The sequence below is a fragment of the Myxocyprinus asiaticus genome, chromosome 2 (genome assembly GCF_019703515.2).
Source record: "Myxocyprinus asiaticus isolate MX2 ecotype Aquarium Trade chromosome 2, UBuf_Myxa_2, whole genome shotgun sequence".
Lineage (NCBI taxonomy): Eukaryota > Metazoa > Chordata > Actinopteri > Cypriniformes > Catostomidae > Myxocyprinus > Myxocyprinus asiaticus.
The window spans coordinates 33,325,948-33,351,237 of NC_059345.1; the positions used below are offsets into that span (position 1 = coordinate 33,325,948).

The 25,290-nt window shown below is 40.0% G+C and overlaps 1 protein-coding gene across 1 annotated transcript in view; it reads right to left on the bottom strand.

Moving 5' to 3' along the window:
- The window catches only part of LOC127454922 (CD81 protein-like), a 50,670-nt gene that overhangs the window by 22,811 nt on the left and 2,569 nt on the right, over window positions 1-25,290 (bottom strand). Inside the window, exon 2 of the mRNA XM_051722461.1 lies at window positions 15,386-15,500. Within this exon, the coding sequence (XP_051578421.1) occupies window positions 15,386-15,500 (115 nt within the window). The remainder of the gene's footprint in view (window positions 1-15,385; window positions 15,501-25,290) is intronic.

Here is a 25,290-nt window from a genome sequence, read left to right on the forward strand (position 1 = left end):
AATTTAAAGTAGAATAAGCATTTAAGAAGACATTATGAACATAATTTCTTTTTTTTTTTAAATACTGTTAACGAAGTACATTAAGGCAGTAATTGGTAATTTTCTGAGGGTGTGCAGCTCAAAAATTTATTTTGCTACAACCGATGCGTGATTGTCCTCCCCCAGTAACACCTGCATTTGATCTATTTCTGCTGAACTGAAAAACTGTGTCATGAGGTTTGAGAGTTTATCAAACTATTTCTCTCTCACCTCTGAAACTTTCTCACAGTGAAGGAGAAAGTGTTTCTGTCTCGACCTCACCAGTGTCACAGTGAGCACAGACTCGTTCTTCCATTGGAAGCCATATTTGTCTGTACTCCTCGCCTTAATACCCCCACATGAGCCATGTGTGATCCACTAGTCAGCCCCTCAGCTGTTCCCAGACATCACACAGGCCACCTGCTGGGCTTTTACAATAGGGGCTGTCTCCCACTGACCTGCTGGACTGTTGTGGTCAAAAGGTCAATGCCTTGTTAAATTACTATTTAAAAACTATGATTTGCTAGTTGATTAGCCATTCAAAAAAAAGTTTTAATGGTAAGGAATGCAAACATTTTGCCATATGCTATATAAGCCATTTCCAGATTTCACACTCACACACAGATTTAAATGGGCTATTTCCAATTTTAGACAAATAGTAACAAACAGTAATTGTAATAAACAGGGTTGATAGCAACACACAAAGCTATATGGATGTACACATGTAAGACACACACGCTCAAAACAGTGGTGTGGTGGTGACTGAAGATGTGGGCTTACACCCCCCATTTAAATATCTATTTAAATTGATAGGCTGCATTAAATGCTCTTTTCATTACTAGTAAAATGGGTAAAACTTAATAAAATAATACATACATAAACTAATACATAATAATCTGTTTAGCATTGTAGCTAATATGAATGTAGTTATGTTATTTTATTTTATATTACTATACATTTATACATAAGAATGAATGGTTGTTTTATTTTTTGTGTACTATAATATGCTAATCTGTGTTTAGTATATTGAAATTGTTTTCTTACTAAGAAATATAAGTTTAAATTATTTGATCTCACAATAAAAAAGGCTCCACTGATAGAAATAAAGGGCAGGAAAAAAAAATTACATTTGATATAATTATAGGACAAATCAGATAACTTGGCCAGCATCTACGAAGATTATCATAAACTAGCAGTCAGTATTTTCACAAAGTTTAACAGCATAAGTTGTATTTAAATGCATAAATATGCTCATGTTTAGCAGCTAAGCAAATGTGTGCAAATTACGACAACTCTAGTGCTGCTGGTGCATCAGCATTTAACTGTAGAAGCTAGAAATGTCCCGCCCTTTACTGAAACAGGAAGTACAACTGGTTAGTAAATATCCAATCTAGGCTGAAAGTCGGACTGTTTATCTTGCCCATGCCTTCAGTTCAGCACTCCCACCTCTTGCTGCTCTGTACGTGTTTAGAGAGAATCTCTGTACACCTTTTAATAATAAAAAATAAATAAAATCACAATTCACTAAACGTTCTATGGCATCGTGTCAGTAGATTGGAATGTTATGGGTCAAAAGCTAACTCGCTTGTTCTGGTGGCCATACATATCTTCACTGATTTAAGATGAGCATATGCAAAATCCTTAAAAAGATAGGTGGGCATACAGCATATCCTTGCGTATGCGCTAGAACGCACTACTGGCTCAAAAACACACACAGAGTTAGTCTCATCTGTAACCAGTCTTAAATGTTCAGGAAATACTTAACATGACTCACTGGGAATTTCACATTTTCCAAACCCTTAGCAGGGCCACACTTGTTAAACTCATCCCTTTAGCAAACAGGGCTGGCAAAAATATCTTCCTTTTTGTGGATAATTGTGATAATATTCTGCATTACAGAAGGACTCAGTTTTTCAACTGAAAAAAAAAAAGGTGTATACATAAAGAGCGTGTTTGTGTCTTTGTGTGTATGTTGGGAGGGAAGTGGTGGAGAAAAGCCACATTAGTTCATAAGGGGCCAGAGAAAAGGAAAACATACAAACCTTCTGTAATTGTGGCTCTTACTAAGTGATTTTCCTGTTTCCATTAGTTACATGCTCATTAACAACCATGTGTAAAATTCTCAGCTTCACATCTGTATGAGTATGCCACGTGTTTTCCATAATGCAGAAAATGTAATTTAACTGAAAAACCCTTAAAAACCATTGAAATAAATAAAAGAGAAGAGAGGAAAGGGAATGAGAGCAGGGTTTGACAGGAAATGTGAATGAGAATACTGAGTATGTATGCTGTATATGTTTTTGTAAGATTTATTTTTCAGCAGCCTGAGAAAACAGTCACCTGTACTCTGATGTACTATGCAATGTGTATGTTGGAACAAAACTTGGTAGAATGGCTATAGACCACTTGCTTCCCTTATTAATATCTCTTTAAAGGGGTCATGACATGAGGAATCAAATTTTCCTTGATCTTTTGACAAGAGGTCATTGTACTATAAAAACATGTAATGCATGTAAGTTACAGAACTGAAAACTTCTTAATAGAAAGACCATTTATTTAAACCAAGCTGCAAAATGGCTCATTTGGAATTCGTGGAACTTGTGACGTCACAAGGACCAAATACATCTGCATATTCAAAGCCTATTTTTCGTCATTGCACCCTTGGCCCCGCCCACTGGTTCTCAATCTTAAGTTTTCACACAGGTGAAGAGGAGAGAGAATGGGGCCTGTTATGGAAGATTCATCCAAAGTGGACTTAACAGGACACCTTCATGTGCCTATCTGGATTTAAATGTTTTCCTACATTAACATGCACAGACAGACATCTCTGACCACTTGATACATATCTCGGGCCACTTTAAAAAGATGCGGTGTCAAGTTACAACTCTGAAGAGGAGAAGCACTCTGTCATTCAGCTGCTGCCCTGCTGTTTTGAGCACAAACACGTCATGGACGCATTCTTTCGTCCATCTGCGCTATTTTTAGTTGTTGGTATATGAAAACATTCTGGAATGATACTGGAAACTGGATATGGATGTGTCTTCAGCATATTTTAGAGTGGATTGTATATTCGGCTCATATCATACCAGTCATTATACGATTTAAGCTTTGCAAAGGAACTGGTATTGAAAGATGGGGCAGTTAAAAACACTTGGACGCGATCGCAAAAACCATGAGTAAACGGTTTCATTCATGAATATTTCATATGTCATGACTGTGTGATAGTTTATGGTGCTGACACCATGTTTACACCGAGCACATCCGCTGATGAGACGCGATGCAATGGCTTGAGGCTATATACACTGGGCGTGTCAACACAAACTTTCTAAACCATTTATTTGTGTTGTTGGAAGTAGTAGTGCCAGCGCATGCAGCGCAAAATGGAACGGGACATCTGTTTACAGTCGATGCAATGCGACGCGCAGCAACGGATGCTTCCATGGTAGACAGCATCATAGATTAAAATGGGTTCTATTGCTTTTGACGTGACTCACATGTCCCGTGTAGACAGGGTGTGATTATTAACAGTTGTGCTTGAGATTAAAAAAAGTTTTATATATTTGGAAGCAATGTGTGGATGTGCATTGTGTGTACACTCTGACATTTAGTTTTATAATGTTTTGGTGCTTATTTATTTTCTTCCGATTGAGTTTCAAAAAATGGCTCTATTTGAGGGGCTGCACAATGTTAGCCAATCAGAACAGTGGGCATTTACATGAAGTTTTAAAGAGGCGCTTATGTCAAAACCGAGCGTTTCAGACAGTGTGCAAAATGATCATATATTACCTAAATGATGACTGTTTTAATGCAAAAAACAAAACAAAAAATACTTTACTAACATTATCAGTAGATCTCAGGGAAGATAATAAAATTATATTAAAAAAAGTGCATTTCATGACCCCTTTAATACTATCCCATCTGCTCTTCAGTCATTAGTGTAACTGGAACTTTTTACTGAATAAGTGACAAATGTTTTTTTTAGCCCTGTTAAGCAGTATCTCATTAAAAGTGGCTGCAGAACGTTTAAAAGATAGATTGATTAAACATGTAAATGTTTAATCTGTAATTTATTTATTTTTTTTGCATATAGTTTAATATAAACTTTAATGGTATAGCAAACAAACAGTTAGGCCTGAAAAGAGTCAGCGCACTGTTAATGGACATAATGAACATGAGCTGACACTAAAAAAAGTAGAAATTGCACAGAATAAGCATATGTTCATAGTCTAGTGTGCTTTTATATGAATTAGCCTTGAGCATGTGGGGAAAAAACAAAAAACACTTATTATCAGATATAAAATGACAAATGAATATGAAATTATTTTAATTATATAGCTTAAGGTGAAACTACACAATTTAAACATTTTCTCATATAAAACTAGAGTATAAAACAAACAAAATAAAACTGCCTATAATATACTATTAAACACAGCAAAAAAAGAAACATCCCTTTTTTAGGACACTGTATTTTAAAGAATTTTGTAAAAATCCAAATAACTTTACAGATCTTTATTGTAAAGGGTTTAAACAATGTTTTCCACGCTTGTTCAATGAACCATAAACAAATTAATGAGCATGCACCTGTGAAACTGTTGTTAAGACACTAACAGCTTACAGACAGTAGGCAATTAAGGTCACAGTTATAAAAACTTAGGACACTAAAGAGACCTTTCTACTGACTCTGAAAAACACCAAAAGAAAGATACCCAGGGTCCCTGCTCATCTTCATGAACTTGCCTTAGGCATGCTGCATGGAGGCATGAGGACTGCAGATGTGGCCAGGGCAATAAATTGCAATGTCCGTACTGTGAGACGCCTAAGAGAGTGCTACAGGGAGACAGGAAGGACAGCCGATCATCCTCGCAGTTGCAGAACACATGTAACAACACCTGCACAGGATCAGCACATCTGAATACAACACCTGTAGGTCAGGAACAGGATGGAAACAATAACTGCCCAAGATTCACCAGGAACGCACAATCCCTCCATCAGTGCTCAGACTGTCTGCAATAGGCTGAGAGATGCTGGACTGAGGGCTTGTAGGCCTGTTGTAAGGCAGGTCCTTACCAGACATCACCGGCAACGACGTCGCCTATGGGCACAAACCCACCTTTGCTGGACCAAACAGGACTGGCAAAAAGTGCTCTTCACTGACGAGTCACGGTTTTGTCTCACCAGGGGTGATGGTCGGACGTTGAAGGAATGAGCATTACACCGAGGCCTGTTCTCTGGAGCGTGATCGATTTGGAGGTGGAGGGTCCGTCATGGTCTGGGGCAGTGAATCACAGCATCATCGGACTGAGCTTGTTGTCAGTGCAGGCAACCTCAACACTGTGCGTTACAGGGAAGACATCCTCCTCCCTCATGTGGTACCCTTCCTGCAGGCTCATCCTGACATGACCCTCCATCATGACAATGCCACCAGCCATACTGGTCGTTGGTTAAGGCGATGTTGTTGCCGGTGATGTCTGGTAAGGACCTGCCTTACAACAGGCCTACAAGCCCTCAGTCCAGCCTCTCTCAGCCTACTGCAGACAGTCTGAGCACTGATGGAGGGATTGTGCATTCCTGGTGTAACTCGGGCAGTTGTTGCTGCCATCCTGTTCCTGTCCCGCAGGTGTGATATTCGGATGCACCCAGTTCACGCAGATGGGCAGGGACCCTGGGCATCTTCCTTGGTGTGTTTCAGTCAGTAGAAAAGTCTCTTTAGTGTCCTAAGTTTTTATAACTGTGACCTTAATTGCCTACCGTCTGTAAGCTGTTAAGTGTCTTAACAACAGTTCCACAGGTGCATGTTCATTAATTGTTTATGGTTTATGATTGAACAAGCATGAAAAACATTGTTTAAACCCTTTAAAATAAAGATCTGTACAATTATTTGGATTTTTACAAAATTATCTTTAAAATACAGTGTCCTGAAAAAGGGACGTTTCTTTTTTTTGCTGAGTTTACATATAATCAAAAAAGTGTGAATAACACCCAAACCCCTTCTTTTACGGATTTGTTGGCCATGAACATACATTTCACTTGAAGTTCAATAACAGCATATTGGTACACCAAATATGTCTTATTGCTTGTCATGTTGCTAGAAAGAAATAACAACAGGTCTTATTAATGCTTATCACCTTCTCATATTCCAAGTGCTCATTTTTTAATTATTTAATAGTAGGCTGAATTAATTTATAATAATATCCAATTATATTAAGCTTTCAATTTAAGCAAATATCAAGTTATTTATATTTTAAATTAAGTTTTAAGCCTTTAAAATGAGTAAGTCTGTATGCTCTTGTTGTGGACCTAAGTATATGCATTTACTGTTTGTTCTTGCAGTGTAAATGTTTAAATCATCATTTTATAGTGATGTGGAATTATCAAAGAAAGTTGATAACCAGCATCTTGATACCACTTCACAATAATGAAGCCTGATTGTATTGGTGGGTTCCCTATCGATTCAGTTCACTCGACACTGCATTTAAATGCTATGTGGAAAATCCCCTTATCACAATCTAGTTAAAGCCCTGGTCTCATAACGCCAATTTTGTGATTGGCAATGATGTTTGAGCTCCGCCCCTTTAGGTGCGCATTTGCCCTATATAAGTGGGCGCTCAAACATAATTTCTTCAGAATTTCTTCCTTCAGGACCGACATCATCTCATCTTGATCAGCCCACTCTTTGCCGTCGACAGACACCCTTCAGCGGACGGGATTCCCTACAGACACATCAGGACAGCACCTTCGGCAAAGATTCACCCACCCCCTCTAGTGTTCCGGTGAAGAAGTCTCTCCATCTCGCCGCCGGATCCCACAGCATCCAGGCAGGAATCGTTTCCTTTCAAAATATATAATATAATTTCGGGTCTTTTTAAAGATGTCATATCGCAAGTGTTCCTGTGAGCAATACATCGCCGTCAGAACCAACATCCCTGCATGGGCTGCACCCATGCCGAAGCAGCTCTCATGGGGACAGACTGCCCTCACTGTGAGGACATGAGTCTCAAGAAGCTCCACTCTAGGGTCACCCTCGTTCTTAAGGACGATTCCGCCTCCCGTGCCTTCCCGACCACTTCCTCTGTGTTAAGTCTCGAGGGACCACATGAGGAAGCATGGCGGGGCAGCGAGGTAGAGACAGAAGAACCCGAGGAGGATCTCGCGCCAACGCCAAGCCCCACGAGCCCCTTGATCATCCCACGCAGTGCCTTTACCTGTGCAGTACGCACATGACGACCTTCGCGCACTGTGAATATGACGATGATAATGACACCGTGTCTCTCGTGGCATTGGACATGGGAGAATGTTCCATGGAGGATGCTGCAGCTGCTTCCCCCAGTGAGGGCGAGACAGGCCACTGACAGAGAGTTTCTTCATGTCCTCACACGGGTGGTTAGTCTCAAATGGTCCCCTCCAGGGGAGCTGGTAAACTCTTGCCTAGACGAGTTCCTGCAGACCGACTGCCGCCAGCAGGCCACAGTCCAGAGAACTGCACCGTTCTTCCCGGAAGTCCTCGACGAGCTCACAAAGACCTGGCGCACGCCCTATTTGTCTCGCGTCCAGATCGGAGAAGCTGCAGTCCTCACAAAAGTGGACCACGCTGAGGATAAGGGTTATGTTAAACTTCCCCCTATTGAAGAGGCAGTTGCAGCTCATCTCTGTCCTTCTACAGTTGTGGGATGTAAATCCCGCACGACCCACCCTTTCAAGCCGTGCCAACTGATGTCCACACTGGCTGGAAGAGCTTACGCAGTGGCGGGCCAGGCTGGTTCGGTGCTCCAAAGCATGGCAGTGCTTCAAGTCTCTCAGGCCAAGCTCCTCAAAGATGTGGATGAGCAAGGCACGAATCCTGAAGTGGTTAAAGAGCTCCGCACTGCCATGTATCTGGCGCTGAGAGCTACTAAAATTTACGCGCAGGCCATCGGAAAGGTGATGGGTAACTTGGTGGTTTTGGACCGGCATGTCTGGTTAATGCTCACAGAAATGTGTGTCGCTGAGAAAGACACCCGTCTCCCCTGATGGCCTTTTCAGAAACGCAGTGGATGGCTTTTCTGAACGCTTTATCGCGGCACAAAAGCAGTCGCAAGCGATGAAGCACTTTATGCCTAAGAAAACTGTTCCCTCTCATCCGCCCCACTCACGCTCTGCTTTGAGCCAGTGCCCGGCAAAACACCCCACTCCCACTGCCTAAGTGCCACCAAGAGCCACAGCATCTGCCATCATAACGTTATGTCTTTTACACATGAGACCTCGCCAGTGCTGGCTCAAACACCATGTACCGAGTCACGCCTGGTGTCAAGGGCACACGTGCGTCACCATGATTCGACGCAGCCTGGCTGCTCTAGCACCACGGACAGTTCTAAACCTTTATCAGCAGGATGTGATGCTGGGTAAGGTTTTCAGGTGGAAAGTGGTGACCACGGATCCATCCAACACGGGTTGGGGTGCACTGTGCGATGGACACCTGGCTTTCGGCACTTGGACGAGTGTGAAACGGACGTGGCACATCAACTGCTTGGAAATGATAGCAGTCTTCTTAGCGGTGAAAGCTTTCCATTCCATTCTGATTTGCTCAGACAATATGTCAGTGGTGGCGTACATAAATCGCCAGGGCGGCACTCGATCACTACCAATGATGAGACTGGCGCAACGCCTCTTTGAGTGGAGCGCATGCCATCTCCTCTCCCTGCGTGCAACATATGTTCCGGGCCATCTGAACTGCGGAGCGGACATTTTGTCATGCCAGGGACCAATGATGGGGGAATGGAGACTTCATCCTCAGATGGTTCTGAGGATTTGGGAAATGCTCTGCAAAGCGGAAGTCGACCTATTTGCCTCCGCAGAGACAGCCCACTGCCCTCTTTGATACTCCATGTCCCAAGCCACGTTGGGAGTGGACGCCTTGGACCACAAGTGGACGGTGAAACGCATATACATGTCTCCTTCACTCTGCCATCAGCAAAGTCCTAGAGGACAAGGAATCAGTTCTACTGGTTGCGCCAAAATGGCCCAACCAGCCATGGTTTCCGGAAATGATGGAGATATTAGGTGGCCCTCCATGGGAAGTACCGCTGAGGAGGGATCTGCTCTACGAGACACCTCTATCCACTAAAATGGCATACCTTTGCGGATTGGTCCCCTTCACGCAACAAAGACCCAGTGAATTGCTCCATAACGGAGGTCCTTACATTCCTTCAAGAGCGGCTGGAGGCAGGTCTTACTCCGTCAATGCTTAAGGTCTATGTAGTGACCATATCGGAATTTCAAGTCCCAGAGGCTGGTTCCTCTATAGGCAGATCTGATCATAAAGTTCCTTAGGGGAGTGAGGCGCTTGATCCCCCCTCGCCCTGCTACGGTTCCAACATGGGACATAAATCTGTTGCTGAGAGCGCTCACGAGCCCCCCGTTCGAACCACTGTAATCCGTTGAGTTGCATGTGCTCTCTTTAAAGACTGCACTGCTGTTGGCTCTGACCTCAGTAAAACGGGTTGGTGATATACAGGTAATGTCGGTTGACAGTTCATGTCTGGAATTCAGGCCAGGGCTTTCAAAAGCCACCATAAAATCCAAAAAAGGCTATGTGCCTAAGGTGATTTCCACGCCCTTCAGAGCTCAGATAGTGCACCTACAAGCTTTCTCTTCTCCACCGTCTAATTCGCAAGAGGAGCATTTAGCGCATTTATTATGCCCCGTGCGGGCATTGCACACATATGTGGAGCGCAGTCGCCAGTTTAGACTGTCAGATCAGCTCTTCATTTGTTATGGAGGACGCACAAAAGGCAAGCCCGTCTCCAAACAAAGGCTCTCTCACTGGATCGTTGATGCGATTGCCCTCGCTTATGAGTCATAGGGCATTAGATGCCCTATTGGCATAAAGGCTCATTCAACTAGAGGCATGGCTTCCACATGGGAATGAACAAACGGTATATCCCTACAGGATATATGCTTTGCAGCAGGGTGGTCTTCGCAGAACACGTTCGCAAGGTCTTATAACCTAGAAGTGCCGTCCATCGCTTCACGAGTCCTCTCTGTCTAGAGTGCTACTATTCCTTCACCCAGCGGGTGAGCCCGAGTTCCTTATTCGGGCAGGCTACCTGTTATAATTTTAATATAGCCGTTTGGGTAGGCCACTATCCAATTTACACCCACTAGAAGTCACAAGCACTTCCAATAGAATAAAACCTCCCTCCCTAACTCTGGTTATGAAGGGGTTAATTATTCTGTGTGTATTATATGACTCATATAAATCCTCAGATTAAGATTAATTTTCCATCTGGTTTTCACCATGAGGGGTTATTCATTTTCATACACATTTGAAGACATATAAATCACCAAAGGGCCGTGACCTCAAATACACATTCTTCTAAGTGTTTCTCCCCTGGTACATCTAGGGTATGACGCTATGTAGTTCGGCGTGATGGGACTCCATTCTCCATAGCATTCAAATGCAATGTCGAGTGAACTGAATCGATAGGGAATGTCTCCGGTTACTCATGTAACCTCGGTTCCCTGAGACGAAGGGAACGAGACACTGAAAAACTTTCAAGGAAGAAGCGACGCATTCTTGTCCCTCAGTCAGAAATTCTGAATAAATTATTTTTGAGCGCCCGCTTATATACAGGTGCATCTCAATAAATTAGAATGTCGTGGAAAAGTTCATTTATTTCAGTAATTCAACTCAAATTGTGAAACTTGTGTATTAAATAAATTCAATGCACACAGACTGAAGTAGTTTAAGTCTTTGGTTCTTTTAATTGTGATGATTTTGACTCACATTTAACAAAAACCCACCAATTCACTATCTCAAAAAATTAGAATATGGTGACATGCCAATCAGCTAATCAACTCAAAACACCTGCGAAGGTTTCCTGAGCCTTCAAAATGGTCTCTCAGTTTGGTTCACTAGGCTACACAATCATGGGGAAGACTGCTGATCTGACAGTTGTCCAGAAGACAATCATTGACACCCTTCATAAGGAGGGTAAGCCACACACATTCATTGCCAAAGAAGCTGGCTGTTCACAGAGTGCTGTATCCAAGCATGTTAACAGAAAGTTGAGTGGAAGGAAAAAGTGTGGAAGAAAAAGATGCACAACCAACTGAGAGAACCGCAGCCTTATGAGGATTGTCAAATAAAATCGATTCAAGAATTTGGGTGAACTTCACAAGCAATGGACTGAAGCTGGGGTCAAGGCATCAAGAGCCACCACACACAGACATGTCAAGGAATTTGGCTACAGTTGTCGTATTCCTCTTGTTAAGCCACTCCTGAACCACAAACAACGTCAGAGGCGTCTTACCTGGGCTAAGGAGAAGAAGAACTGGACTGTTGCCCAGTGGTCCAAAGTCCTCTTTTCAGATGAGAGCAAGTTTTGTATTTCATTTGGAAACCAAGGTCCTAGAGTCTGGAGGAAGGGTGGAGAAGCTCATAGCCCAAGTTGCTTGAAGTCCAGTGTTAAGTTTCCACAGTCTGTGATGATTTGGGGTGCAATGTCATCTGCTGGTGTTGGTCCATTGTGTTTTTTGAAAACCAAAGTCACTGCACCCGTTTACCAAGACATTTTGGAGCACTTCATGCTTCCTTCTGCTGACCAGCTTTTTAAAGATGCTGATTTCATTTTCCAGCAGGATTTGGCACTTGCCCACACTGCCAAAAGCACCAAAAGTTGGTTAAATGACCATGGTGTTGGTGTGCTTGACTGGCCAGCAAACTCACCAGACCTGAACCCCATAGAGAATCTATGGGGTATTGTCAAGAGGAAAATGAGAAACAAGAGACCAAAAAATGCAGATGAGCTGAAGGCCACTTTCAAAGAAACCTGGGCTTCCATACCACCTCAGCAGTGCCACAAACTGATCACCTCCATGCCATGCCAAATTGAGGCAGTAATTAAAGCAAAAGGAGCCCCTACCAAGTATTGAGTACATATACAGTAAATGAACATACTTTCCAGAAGGCCAACAATTCACTAAAAATGTTTTTTTGTATTGGTCTTATGATGTATTCTAATTTTTTGAGATAGTGAATTGGTGGGTTTTTGTTAAATGTGAGACAAAATCATCACAATTAAAAGAACCAAAGACTTAAACTACTTCAGTCTCTGTGCATTGAATTTATTTAATACACGAGTTTCACAATTTGAGTTGAATTACTGAAATAAATGAACTTTTCCATGACATTCTAATTTATTGAGATGCACCTGTAAGGCAAATGTGTGCCTAAAGGGGAGGAGCACAAACATCATTGCCAATCACTTGACTGGCGTTATGATACAAGGGCTTCAACTAGGTCGTGAAAAAGGGATTTTCCCCATAGCGTTCAAATGCAATGTCTCCTTTTCTTCATCTCAGGGAACCGAGGTTACATGAGTAACCGGAGACATTTTGTCAAACTAAAACCAATCCTGGAATACTGAGTTTGTTCAGCTTTCTTTGTGATACATGGCACAGGTCTACAGGCTTAACAGCAATACCCGTACACAGCCAAGTGCAGCAGTAACAGCAGTGGTAAACAAATACACACGACAGCCTGTTTGGCCGGTAATTTCAGAACTTACCAGTTTCTTGTATTGGCGATGGATGACATAAAACTGACTGTGGAGAAACAAAGTGCTCTATGAACCTTATTTTTGCAATTAAGTTGGGTGACATAGTTTGTACATAATTGTACAAATTGTAAATAATTACACATTTCCGACTATACTATAAAGCCAAATGAATGAACCATCCTCTGTTGTGCAAAAAAAACATTCAAATGCTTATCGTCCTCCCCTTCCCCCTCCCACTGAATGATGATGTTTGTCAGGAGCAGAGCTAATGTATTCCTGAATAAACATATTTGAACAGTCACAACCAGAAGCAGTCCACCTGTGGGTCTGTCAAAGTCCTAAACACTAACATCTGACCTCACAAATGTAAATGGGAGCAAACAGGTCTGTTTTTCATGGGAGCCACAGGTCTGTTTTTGTACAAAATTGAAGATTTATACTTTGAAAAAAGGTTTACTTGTCTGTCACTGAAGAGCAAAGTGCTAATGTGTAAATGTTTGATGTGGTTGCGTAAACTAAAGAAGAAAACGTTCTATGGTGATTCCAAAAAAATGTTTCTTCTTAGAGGTTAGACACATTGTATATAAAGCAACAAAAACAACAATAAAATTAAGAGTATTAAGATTATCTTGTGTAAAGAGGTGTATACAAATTATATGTACTAGACTTTTTAAATGTATTTTATTTTTTCTTCACATTCTTCACATTTGTGTTTAAACTGATCTCACTTAAGGGTGAGACTGCAAAAATAATTTTGGTGTGTGTCACTTCAGGGTTCACTGCTCCACACCTCAACAGTTGTCCAGTGAGTTAAACATTTATTGACCAAAAGTTATCATTCTTCACTTTAAATCAGAGCATGTGAGCGGAGTGATCAGAATTTCACTGGAGCGAGGAGCACGTTTCACAAGACGGCCGCTCACAAGGTGCTCACTTTCCGCTCCAAAGAGAATGCACTACATTTCACGTGTGGCCACATTAATAGGCTGTTTGTGAAGGTCCAAGATTTTAAATAGAGTGGATTATCAGAGATGAGGCAGTATTTAATTTCTGTGTGATTCGCAAGCTGATGGTGACAGGTGCCGATTCCAACAACAGACTACAGTGAGGTGAGAGCGCAGAGGCAGTTCAAAACACACATTAGTTTCCCGGACATACGTCTGTAAAGTAAAATCATTTTATTAGGCTACCGCAGACGTCTGTAAAGTTTATCATCGATTCGCACAGGATAAGCGATGTCTGTATAAATCACAGAGATGAGAGTGTGGACTGCATTTACACACTGCTGTCATGCGTAACTGACGCATCAGAAAATGTATGTTATTTAGCTGTGCTGGTTAATTATGAAGTATTAAATATGTTCATATGTATCTGGGATTATCAGAAATGGTTACATTAGCAAGCCAGTAATCCTACAGTACACTCTTGAATTAAAAATATGGACAAACTATTCACATTTTTATTTGTCTCTCCGGAAAATATGTAGCAAAATACGGGGCTCAACACAATTTTTCCCATTCACTCTGATCAAATCACAAAAGTAGCACTTGTGTCCTTTTCTAATTTTCCTAATAAAAAAAAAAATCATGTTCGTTTGTTTCATATGCATCTGTCAGTACGCAACAGCCACCGTTAGATGAACTTTTAAAGTGCGCCATACGTGTTCTGGTGTCTTCTCAATGACTAACATTCACTTCAGACACTTAGTGAACTATAGAAACAATGAGTTAAAGTGTTCACAGGCTGGACAGTGCAGATTCACTGGTTTTTTACCAACATGTCAATTCACATGGGATAAGAATAACAGGGGTGTTTGATAGGTAAAAGACACCATTATCTTTACCAGCGCGGGAACGCGTAGCCCACAAAAAGTCAGGGAAAATTAGTGACATGAAAAATTAGCACGGGATTAAAATAAAAGAGAAGCTCTGGTAATTAGGCTGTTACATTACCCCACATCCCTATATAAAATAACTACGTCCACATAGTGCAGAGAGAACAAGGCTATTTTTTTAAGCAGCCTACATTAAGGCATTGTTTGTACTGCGCCATGCAATATTAGGTCATGTGCCAATAAGAAGAGGGATTTTTTTGTACCTAAAAATTATGCCTAATTTCTTTCTCATTTCATGCCGCTCTGCTCCAACATCGCTCTCCCTCATGAGCGCTCATGAGCGAGGAGTGGAGCGATGACATTTAAACTTGAGTGTTGGAGTTGAGCTATCACACATGAGGGAATATTTGAGCGACAACTATCTCCATTTGGCTGATTATGCTTATACACTTTAGCTAACCATAATTTTACATCAGTTCTTTAATAAGAAGAAATAGATTATAAATTCTATAAAAAATTGATTGTTGTGCCATTTTAATAAGTAAACAAACAAGAACAATATAGTAATATATCAAAAGGGATTTGTTTTGTGTATGTGTCCATGTTCAATAAGAGAATAAAAGCTGGAATATCATCTTTTACTAGGCATGACTGGGCTTTACGAGCAGCATCTTTGTTTAACATGCTGTGTTTATTCTTAGTGGCAGTGTGCCTGTTCACTCACAGAAAAATTCTGAACTGATTATAAAACACTTGTGCCACCCAAGAGAAAAACTCTCTCTGAACAGCAAACACTAAGATCATACTCTGTAAAGAGATATATTCAAATAATACACTCTAGACTTTTACTTTACAAACCATTTGTTGCAGTCATTGCACTCTGTGTGACCACAGACTCTCTGGCAGAGAAGAAATGAGAGATGGAAAAAATAAATGGAAGGAGAAGAGGTGATAGGTAATGCAAGGTAAAGAGAGAGAGAGGTGGGTATTCTCTTACTGATGTAGAAGGTGCTGGGTGCTTCAATGTCCTCAAACTTCTGGTCCAGAAGACTGCTTGTCTTTGAGTCATGACGAAGCCACAGTGAAACCCCCAACACTACACAACCAGCAAGCTAAAAAAAAGTAAGAGTAAGAGACTTGTGAGACTTGAACACATTTGGTTTCTCCATAATGGAAATAGTTTAAGGGTCAAATCTATATCTGCACACACACAAAAAGGAACTAGCAGCTTGTAGCCTTTTTGTGGTCTTTATACATTTACATTATTTCCATACAACTTCCTATTTTCTCTAGGTTATTAAAGTGGTGTGTGGATGCATTTTGTCAGTATCCCTGGGTTGCTATCTGTCTCAAACCCCTGTCGTCTATTTTCTTTCCATTTAACAAAGAAAAAAGATCCACACATTCTGTGAGTCAGGGGAGGGAGGGATCTTGTTACAGACCCCATCTAGAGGCCCACAGTGCCGAGGGTTAAGAATATCAAAACATCACTGTATGCCACAGCAGCACACATCCAGCATAGTTCAGACCTCTTTTCTCTTCATATGGCTCACACTGATGAGCATTCAGTTGAGTAAGGCCAGTAAACACATGGCATATTCACAAGAGAGGGTGTTCATAGACTCTTGTGGCTGGGGGAGGGAGGGATTGCAAAGAAAAAAGGGGAAAAGCAAAGAGGGCGTAGGCAGCTGAGATGACCATTTAAAGTAGCGTTACAATGTGTGGTATTGTATGGGTGAGGGGATGAGGAGTGGGAAAGTTCTGGGGGGGGGGTGGAGTGCGTGACAAGCATAAGGGGTTTATTTGGCTTTGTTTATATGGCTTTATTTACAGCTAAATCACTGTCAAATCAGACAAGAGCTGGGCCCTGCGAGAGCAGCTGGATCTTGTCAGGAATGCGTAGGCTGTGTGGAGGAATGCAGAGTGCAGATAAAGAGGACTGGAGAACCTGGTGGGTGCTGTTAGATGCAAGGAGATCCAGCTACACCACACAGGGGAGAGTAACGGGAATGTGAAGCAGAGATCACAAACAAAGATGCTGGGATGGGCAGAGCACTCAACTCTGACTGAAAAAAACAATGGAATCCAACTTCCTTCCTTTCTTTTCTCAAACTTTCTTATCTCTTCCCCTTTCTAGAATCCACCAATCAACACACACACACACACACACACACACACACACACAGACACACAGACACACCAGTTCTACATCTGCGAACAGCTGCATCGCTAAAGCTATTCACACCTGGTCAAACCAAAAGGCATTTGTTGGTGCAGTTCTTACACACCATACCCCGAAAATCGAACACACACATAATAGGATCACAAGGGGAACATTGGGGACTTTCTCTTAGTTGCTCCCACTGTTACTGGTCTTTCACACTTGTTAGTTTAAAAAGAAACCAGAGCCTCTTCTCTTAGCGCCAAAATCAAGATGGAGGTTTTTTGAGCAAACATAACCACATAATATATATATATATATATATATATATATATATATATATATATATATATATATATATATATATATATATCTGTTATTCTTGAATATTTTATTTCATTGCGAAAACTACTTCCTTGGTGTTGCGGGTCATTTTGACACTTTTTAAAATGGTTCCAAATGGGTCAGAAAGTTCTGCAAAGGCCAAGGAAGGGTTAAAGGTGAAGTGTGTAATTTAGTGCATCTAGTGTCACCAAACGCAATTTAAAAAATAATTGTTTCAAACATGTTACAAGAACACTCCTCCTGTCTTCCATTGGTTGTTAAAATTTCTGGTTGACCCAATCTGTACGTTTACATGTGCAGCTATCAAACTACAGCAGGATTTTGCATAGTTGAGCTATGTAATCTTTCTATCCAAGTATACGTGATATAATGTATAATTGAATATTTGAAGGAATGATGACAAATGCGCAAGGTTAAATACACGTTGCGCGTCACCTGTTTTTCGGATCATGCATGCGCATATAGCCATGTCTAGTTGTGGTCTGATTTATGTGTATACACGCTGGACAAAGCCGAGCTACAGTTGCATTATCTTGGTCTGTTAATCTGACTTTTTCAAAAATCAGACTGGTACTAAAGCATTTTCATGACATTTTACAAAGACGAATCACTGTTTTAGTCCGACTGAAACCTAACTTTTAAAGTGCATGTAAACATACTGAATGTTTCTGTATCAGGCTAGTTGGGATGCTCAAATATACAGAGCAATGTTTTGATGGTGCGACATAGACACAGTGTTTAAACTTTTCTTGGAAATGAACCTACAATTGGCTTACTTATACTATGAATATTAAGCTGGGGTAGGAGAAAGTATTTTAAAACAATGGAAACACTAGTACTCAGTCTTAAACTTAGAATGTTCTTTACTCAGAAACTGTTTATGGACCTCTTCACATAATATCGAGTGATGCTAGGATATTCTGTGATGAGGTCAATAAACAATTTCTGAGTAAAGAACATTCTTCTTCTCAAAAGATAAAAAAAGCTTTTCCCGAGAAGGTAAATGTGTGAGAGAAAGAGTTCCTTCCAACTCTCTCCTTCTGTCTTTCTCAGTCTCTCAAAATGCCAGATAGGCCCATTCTAGAGCTCAGGCAGCCCGCTGCTTAGCAACTGAGTAAATACACAAAAAAAAAAAGTTGCATTCTCTAATATTTCATTGGACCGAATTTAACTTTGATTATGGCTTGCATTCGTCATGGCATCATAAATTTTTGGCCGAGATCTTGTATTGATGACAGAGAGTCGAACCACTCCATAAAGTCTTCTCCAGCACATCCCAAAGACTTTCAATGGGGTTAAGGTCAGGACCCTGTGGTGTCCAATTCATGTGAGAAAATGATTCCTCATGCTCCCTGAACCACTCTTCACAATTTCAGCCCGACGTATCTTAGCACTGTTGTCCTGGAATATGCCTATGCCATCAGGGAAGAAAAAAATCCAATGATGGGATAACCTGGTCATTCAGTACATTCAGGTAGTCAGCTGACTTCATTTTATTGCTGCATAATCATTGCTGAGCCTAGACTAGACCAACTGAAGCAACCCCAGATCATAACACTGCCTCCAGAGGCTTGTACAGTGGGCACTATGCATGACAGGTGCATTGTTTAATGCACTTCACTTCTTACCCTGACGCACCCATCGCTTTGAAATAGGGTAAATCTGGACTCATCAGACCACATAACCTTTTTCCATTGCTCCACAGTCCAATCTTTATGCTCCCAAGCAAACTGAAGTCATTTTTTCCAATTAGCCTCACTATCAAGTGGCTTTCTTGTGGCCACACAGCCACACACACAGTCCTAATCCTGTAAGTTCTCATCACATTGTGCATGTGGAAATGCTCTTAATTTCACTATTAAACATAGCCATGAGTTCTACTGTTGATTTTTTATGATGTGACTTCAAGTGTTTTAGTGATCTCCGATCATAATCATTCAAGATTTTTTTCCGACCACATTTTATCTGCAAAGATTATGGTTTACCTCAATCCTTCCAGGTTTCAATAATGCGTTGGACAGTTCTTAACCCAATTCCAGTGATTTCAGCAATCTCCTTAGCTGTTTTCTTTGCTTGATGCAGTCACAGTAACACACTTCTGAAACACAGTAACATCTTTTCCACGACCACGGGATACATCTTCCGACATGGTTGTTTAAGAAATGAGAAGCTACACACTGCATCTGTTTGGGTTAAAAGAATTGTTGCCAGCTGAAACATATTAATCGCTGCAATAATGATCCAGTCATAGGCTCTTAAGTATCTGCTTAATTATAACCAAACTGCAACTTTTTTTTTTTGGCCAAGCAGTGTAGAAGCCCAGCCAAAGGGAGAGGTTCTGAAATGATGGCACATGGAGAAACTCTATCCCTCTTCAGACTCCACAACTCGTCCTCAGCAGAGAGAAGTTTCACATTAAATTCACTGAGAGTTCAGGAATATCTGAGTAAATGGAGATTCCCCTTAAAAGACAGGTTTACTGCTGACTGGGGATGTCTAGAGCAACAATGATTTGGATGAGACATAATTCAAGGACATCGTTCCCTCTCAAGTTCCAAAGTTTCAATAATTTAACTGAACTTACATAGGAAAGTTTATACTTCCGCCTGACACCGCAACAGGTCCCGTGTGCAGCAGGGCATGTATACTTGATGCGCTCCGCCGTTGCACTTTTCTCCAAATGACAGTTGGCAGTGAAGAGAAAATATCAGCTAATCCAGCAAGAAACATTAGTAAAGAAGTGTTTTGCTGAACCATTTACCTAATAAATAGTTCACACTCACTGGTCATATAGTTACTTACACTTTTACTATAAATGCTGAAGTTAGAAAATTATCTGTCTTGTTGTTGTTGTTTTTTTGTGCACTGGAAGCTTCTGTCACCAAGAAAATGTCCTTGTATGTGGAAGCATACTTGGCAATAAAGCTCATTCTGATTCTGATGACAGCGGAACTTTGTCACACTCGCCGGAAATGCAGCTGCCTGCTCGTTGCAAAATAAGGTGGATACATGTGGCTCAGTCAGTAAGCAGCTTTCTCCACAGCAACGTAATTTCAAACACATAAAAACAAACATGGGATCCGAGTAAGACTTTGCTATTTTATTCTCTTTTGCTTCCCTTTATTTCCAGATATCCCAGAGGTGTTGTTGTGTTTGTTTTCTTAACTTTCCATCACAACCTGGTTGGAATTGCGGTACAATATGGGTTTCCCTCTTACAAACTCTGGGATTCCCCCAATGTACTTGAGCGCATATACAAGGATGTGAGGGACAGTAGTCAATATTTTAAATTGGTGTATATAAACGGTTATATTTTATAGTGTATGTGCTTTTCCCTTTTCCCACAGAAATGTTGAATTCTTTCCGCTGTGTTGACTTGTTGGTGTATGGCTCCATCCTATGACATTAGTTATTCCGTCTGTTCCACGCACATGTACACTCTTCAAAAACCTGTAAGAATGCTGCTAATGTGTTTACATGACCACATAACCGCATTCTCAGGGAGAAACCTGGGTGTGTTAAAGACTCTTTCTCTTAATTCCTTAAACGGCGTAAAGAAAATGTTCTTGTTTCCATGACGCTTCAGAATGCCGCTTTCTGCAAAAAAAGAAGAATACACAGCTTTCTTAAGTGTATGTAAACGTGGTCACTGACAATACATGTAGCTGGTGACTGACTCAAGTCAAATCCGACAGAGAAGATGGGACATGGCAGCATGGGTCCCCCTTTACTATTTGTGCTTAAAACCCAAACACCCACTGTGATGAACACAAACCAACCCATCCCATCTACCTTTCTCACCACAAACACCCACATACCTCACTCAGAGTTGCCAACTACATTTATAGGGCTTTCCGGTTAAAACTTTTGATTACATAAAATTCAAAGAGCCAACAAACTAAGTGTACCAGCTCTAATTTGTGCTTTGTGTCTTGCAGGGTAAATCAGAACAAATTACATCATGTAACTCTCTACATGAACTTCTTCTCTTCAATCTTCATGTTCTAAATATTTGTGACCTGGTTGACATTGTTTTTATTTTTTCCAAATGTTTAACTGCATTTCTAAAGACGAAAACATCAATATTTTGAGAATTACCTTCCTGGTAAGGGGTAAGGAAGGAAGTCTAACCTGGGGGAACGCATAACGGTCCAAAAGAGGACAGTCACATGGTTTATGAACACAAATGTAATTATTCTGAATTTTAAAAATTCACTGTGACAAAATGTTTTGTAAAATAACCTAAACATTTACATCATGTGGTATCATCTAAATTCACTAATTTTATTCAAGTCAAGACTGAATTAGGGTATCCAATAACAATAACAACTCCCCATACTCATTTTTTACAGTGTAGCTAAGTGTCAGCCTAAGATAAATCAGTGCTCCAGACTAAAAAACAATGACATAGGAGCCATTGGCTCCTAAACTGAAACATTAAGGAGCCAAATGGCTGTTTTTAGTCGCTAAATCACAGAATTGCTTGATTTAGATTGCTGTTCAGAAACAAGATAGAAAGCAGAAGAAAATTAAGACAGCTGATAACCCATAAATCGGAGGTATAATAATCAGAATATTTTGTTGAGAAGATAAATTTGCATTCACTTTTGTCTCAAATGTTCACACCCCTTTCATATTTTATACAAATATAAGAGATAAAAGATTTTTTTATTTAGTACTGCCCTTCAGAATCTACATTACAGATAATTACATATAGTATGCATATAGTAGTTTGTTGTCTTCTTGAGCATCTATGAATATTGTGTAATAGTTGTGTACAAGTTCCTCAAGTGTTAAAAGCTTGATCTCATATATATAGATGATTACACTATATGATTAAAAAAGTGGTACACAATACGGGACTTTTAATTAAAAAGAAGCCCGAAATACATATGGGACTCTTATTTTGAAATGTCTGCACTCCCAGTTGTGAGCTCCCTGAAGGCTGATTTGCTGAGAAAGTGAATCTGATTCAAACTGCTAACCTGAGCTCCTGAGTTCAAACCCTCAGTTCTTTTCGGGTGATTCATGAAAAAGACCTGATTCAAAAGAGTCATTTGTTCACGACTCTCTCACTCTGGGTTTGTTGTTGCGTGCGGTCTCAAAACAGACAGAACTTAAGCCCGCTATACGCTGTAGGTTTTTACAATCCTTTAAGATTGTTACTTGTCAGACTGTACGATATGAATGCATTGAGATCGCTATGGCACACTGTGCGACATTATGTCAGACTCTACAATACACATCGGTGGTCCCAATCATCCCGATCAGTGAACATGATTGTTCATTTAACAGAAGTATATACTGTAGATTGTTATTTGAATAAAAACAAACCGGCGAGTTTTGCCCGGAAGAGTGTTTTTTTTTTTTTCTTAAAGTCAGGGCATCAACATTTCCGTTGCTCCAATACCACTCCATCACCTGTCAAATAAGCCCTTAATAAGACATTCTTATCACAAATACAAAAAAATTACAGATGTTGAGAATGACGCGCCAGTGGGGGAGTTAACCTACAGTAATAATTAGCTACCAAAAGCAAAGATTCATTGTGGAAACAGAAAGACTTGTGGCCTGAAAATTTACAAAGTTCTGCGTTCACATTGGAGAAAACAAAAAAGGTGGGTTATTGTACATCTTTCTCCTCCTCTATTAGTAACCTATCGGCCACTCAAAATTTCGAAAATTCATGTAGGCTAATAATATATTGTGCTTGCAAATTCCCTATGGATAATGCACAAACATTACAGAGATTTCTATTATTTTATCCAGTTGTATCTGCTGATTTGGATTAAAACGTCCCATAAATACTTAACAATATAAACTGTTCATTTTTTTATGAAATTGGAGTGGTGTGAATCTTTACCAAAGAAGTTTACAGATGTTTAAAGTAAATTTATTAAAAGTAAAATAGTAATTAAAAGAAATTGTAAAGAAAATGCATGATAAATGCAAAGAAAAAACATGTTAAGAAAATGCAATCATTTATTTATTTTTGTTTTTTTAGGGGCCGCTTACACGACAACATTTTCAACTAAAAACTTTTTATGCGTTTTGGCTGTTTGTTTACACGACAATGACATTTTGGGGCCTGAAAACGCAAACTTTTGAAAACGGGTTTCAACGTGCAAGTTTCTGAAAACGATGCCGTTATCGTCTCCGTGTAAAGTTAGAAAAACGCAAATTTGTGAAAACGATGACGTCACGTGCACGCGTATTATGTGTTCAGTCTATAGGCATGAGTGTCAGAACTTCAAAACAATGCGTGAGACATTCAAAACTACAATGGCGGACTAAAGGACTGTGTTTGTGCTGCTCAAGACTTGTATTAATAAAGCAATCTCATCGTCCGTCCAGACAAAATTGCTCGATGCTTTCGCCATCTTCATTGTTCACCGCTCTGTGGAAGAATGCTTATGTGCGCAGGCGCGTATTGTTTCTTTACAAAGTGACATCAGCAACTACTGGCCTGGCATGCATAATACAGCGTTTTTAGTCGTTTTCGCGGATCCGTGTGAACGGGGATCGTTTTGACAACATTGTCGTCTGTACGCGAAACTTTTCAAAAAAGCAAAGGAAAAACGTTTCCATTTTTAGTACATCGTTGTCGTGTAAACGTACCCTTAAGCTCTGTATTTAATACGAGGAATAATGCTTTCATATTGCAGAAGTGTTACACTTTTCTCCAAGTATTTTCTGTATTTTCAAGATATACAGTATATAGCTATGACTACATGACTATTAATTATTTATTAAAACTTTTTATCTTAAATTAAAAGAAGAAAAAATAATGAAAGAGCTTGAGTAGAGTGATAACTGGGCACAAATGTTGCTATGGTGCAGATGTGGAGCAGGTTTCTTTCTAAGTGAACTGGGGTGCGAAAGAGGAGTGGAATATCTCATCTGACCGCAGTCACATTATACGGCTGCGATGCTAAATTTCTGACACTGCCAGATCTTCGTTGGAGGCTAAAGATCATCGCAAAGGCTATTAATCGGCCGTTGGTAAGCATGTCACACTGAACACTGTAAGACTGCTGATTTTGCCCTACGACGACAGAAAGTCAGCCATAAACAAATTTTTAGGTTCGTTGCCAAGGGAACACATGTAGAGAGACCAATGCCATAAGTAGAGATATCAAAAGTAATCGAGTACCAGTAATTTAGTTCCAAGTCGATACTAAAAAAATAAAAAATAAAACAAAATCATGATACCAGTGTTTATGCATATTTGCAGTACTGAGCACTGACACAATTCGATACCCGTGTGCTGTCTGACAGCTTTCAAATGCTCAAAAAATAATTCGAAAAAAATAAATGCACAATTATTTTAATTAAAATCATGATAAGTCCTAGTATGACTATTAAACCGCAAAAGGATGCCATTTAATTGAATAAATATACTGTGCATGTGCTGCAAGCTTTACAGTAAATGTATGAAATTGCTCATATGTTAAAATCAGCGTTGTGCATGTTGTAACAGATGACAGAAGAGTGTGCTTATTCACTGTGAAGCATGTAGTGCCTGCAGACTATGTTTATATAATTCAATCACAGCATTTTGCATGTTAATAATCACACTGGGCCATTTAAACAACTGCTTATCCGGAGGTGTGAAGCTACCATCAGAAACACACACAAATTGAAAAGCCTGTCAAAATAAAAGCTTCATTCAATTTGCTACAGAAATATGTTAATAATTTACAATAAAATGTAATATTCACTAAAATGTATATTCACAATAATAATGATAATAATATTTACACAATATCTCACAAGCAAGAGTGCTGTTGTACTGAATAAAAGTTTGTATCAATGTTTTCCTTTATATTCTGTCATGAATTTTATGCTCTGTTGTGCAGCACTTTTCAAATAAGACCGATGTTGTGTTTTAGATTATGCTGTGAGATCTTTACAGAAGCACTTTATTTGATAATAAAAAAATAAATAAAAATTGCAATGGTATGTTGAAAGCAACTGGTATATTTTCATTTTATTAAAGTTTTATGAATTCATTTGATTAGACACCATTTTAATGAAGTTGAATTAAACTTCAAAACAGAATTCAGGAAAAATACAAACAGAAAACAACATTTGGGGGAAAAAAATGTCACTGGGCCAACTGAAAAACAATTGAAGGAAACATGCAGTTGTTTTAATTTATTATTTACATTATTTAACATTTTAACTAGGCTAAAAAAAAGTGTGTTCAGTAGCATATTATACATTTTTGATGTGATATCTGTAATGTAATCTGAAACTGGCATCGAGAATTGTGAAATTTTACTGGTACTGGTGCCGACTACTGCAATTTTGTTATCGTGACAACACTATGAGATATGAAAAACTGCACCATGTTGCTTAAGATTTCCTGCAACATGTCGAAATTGACATCCACC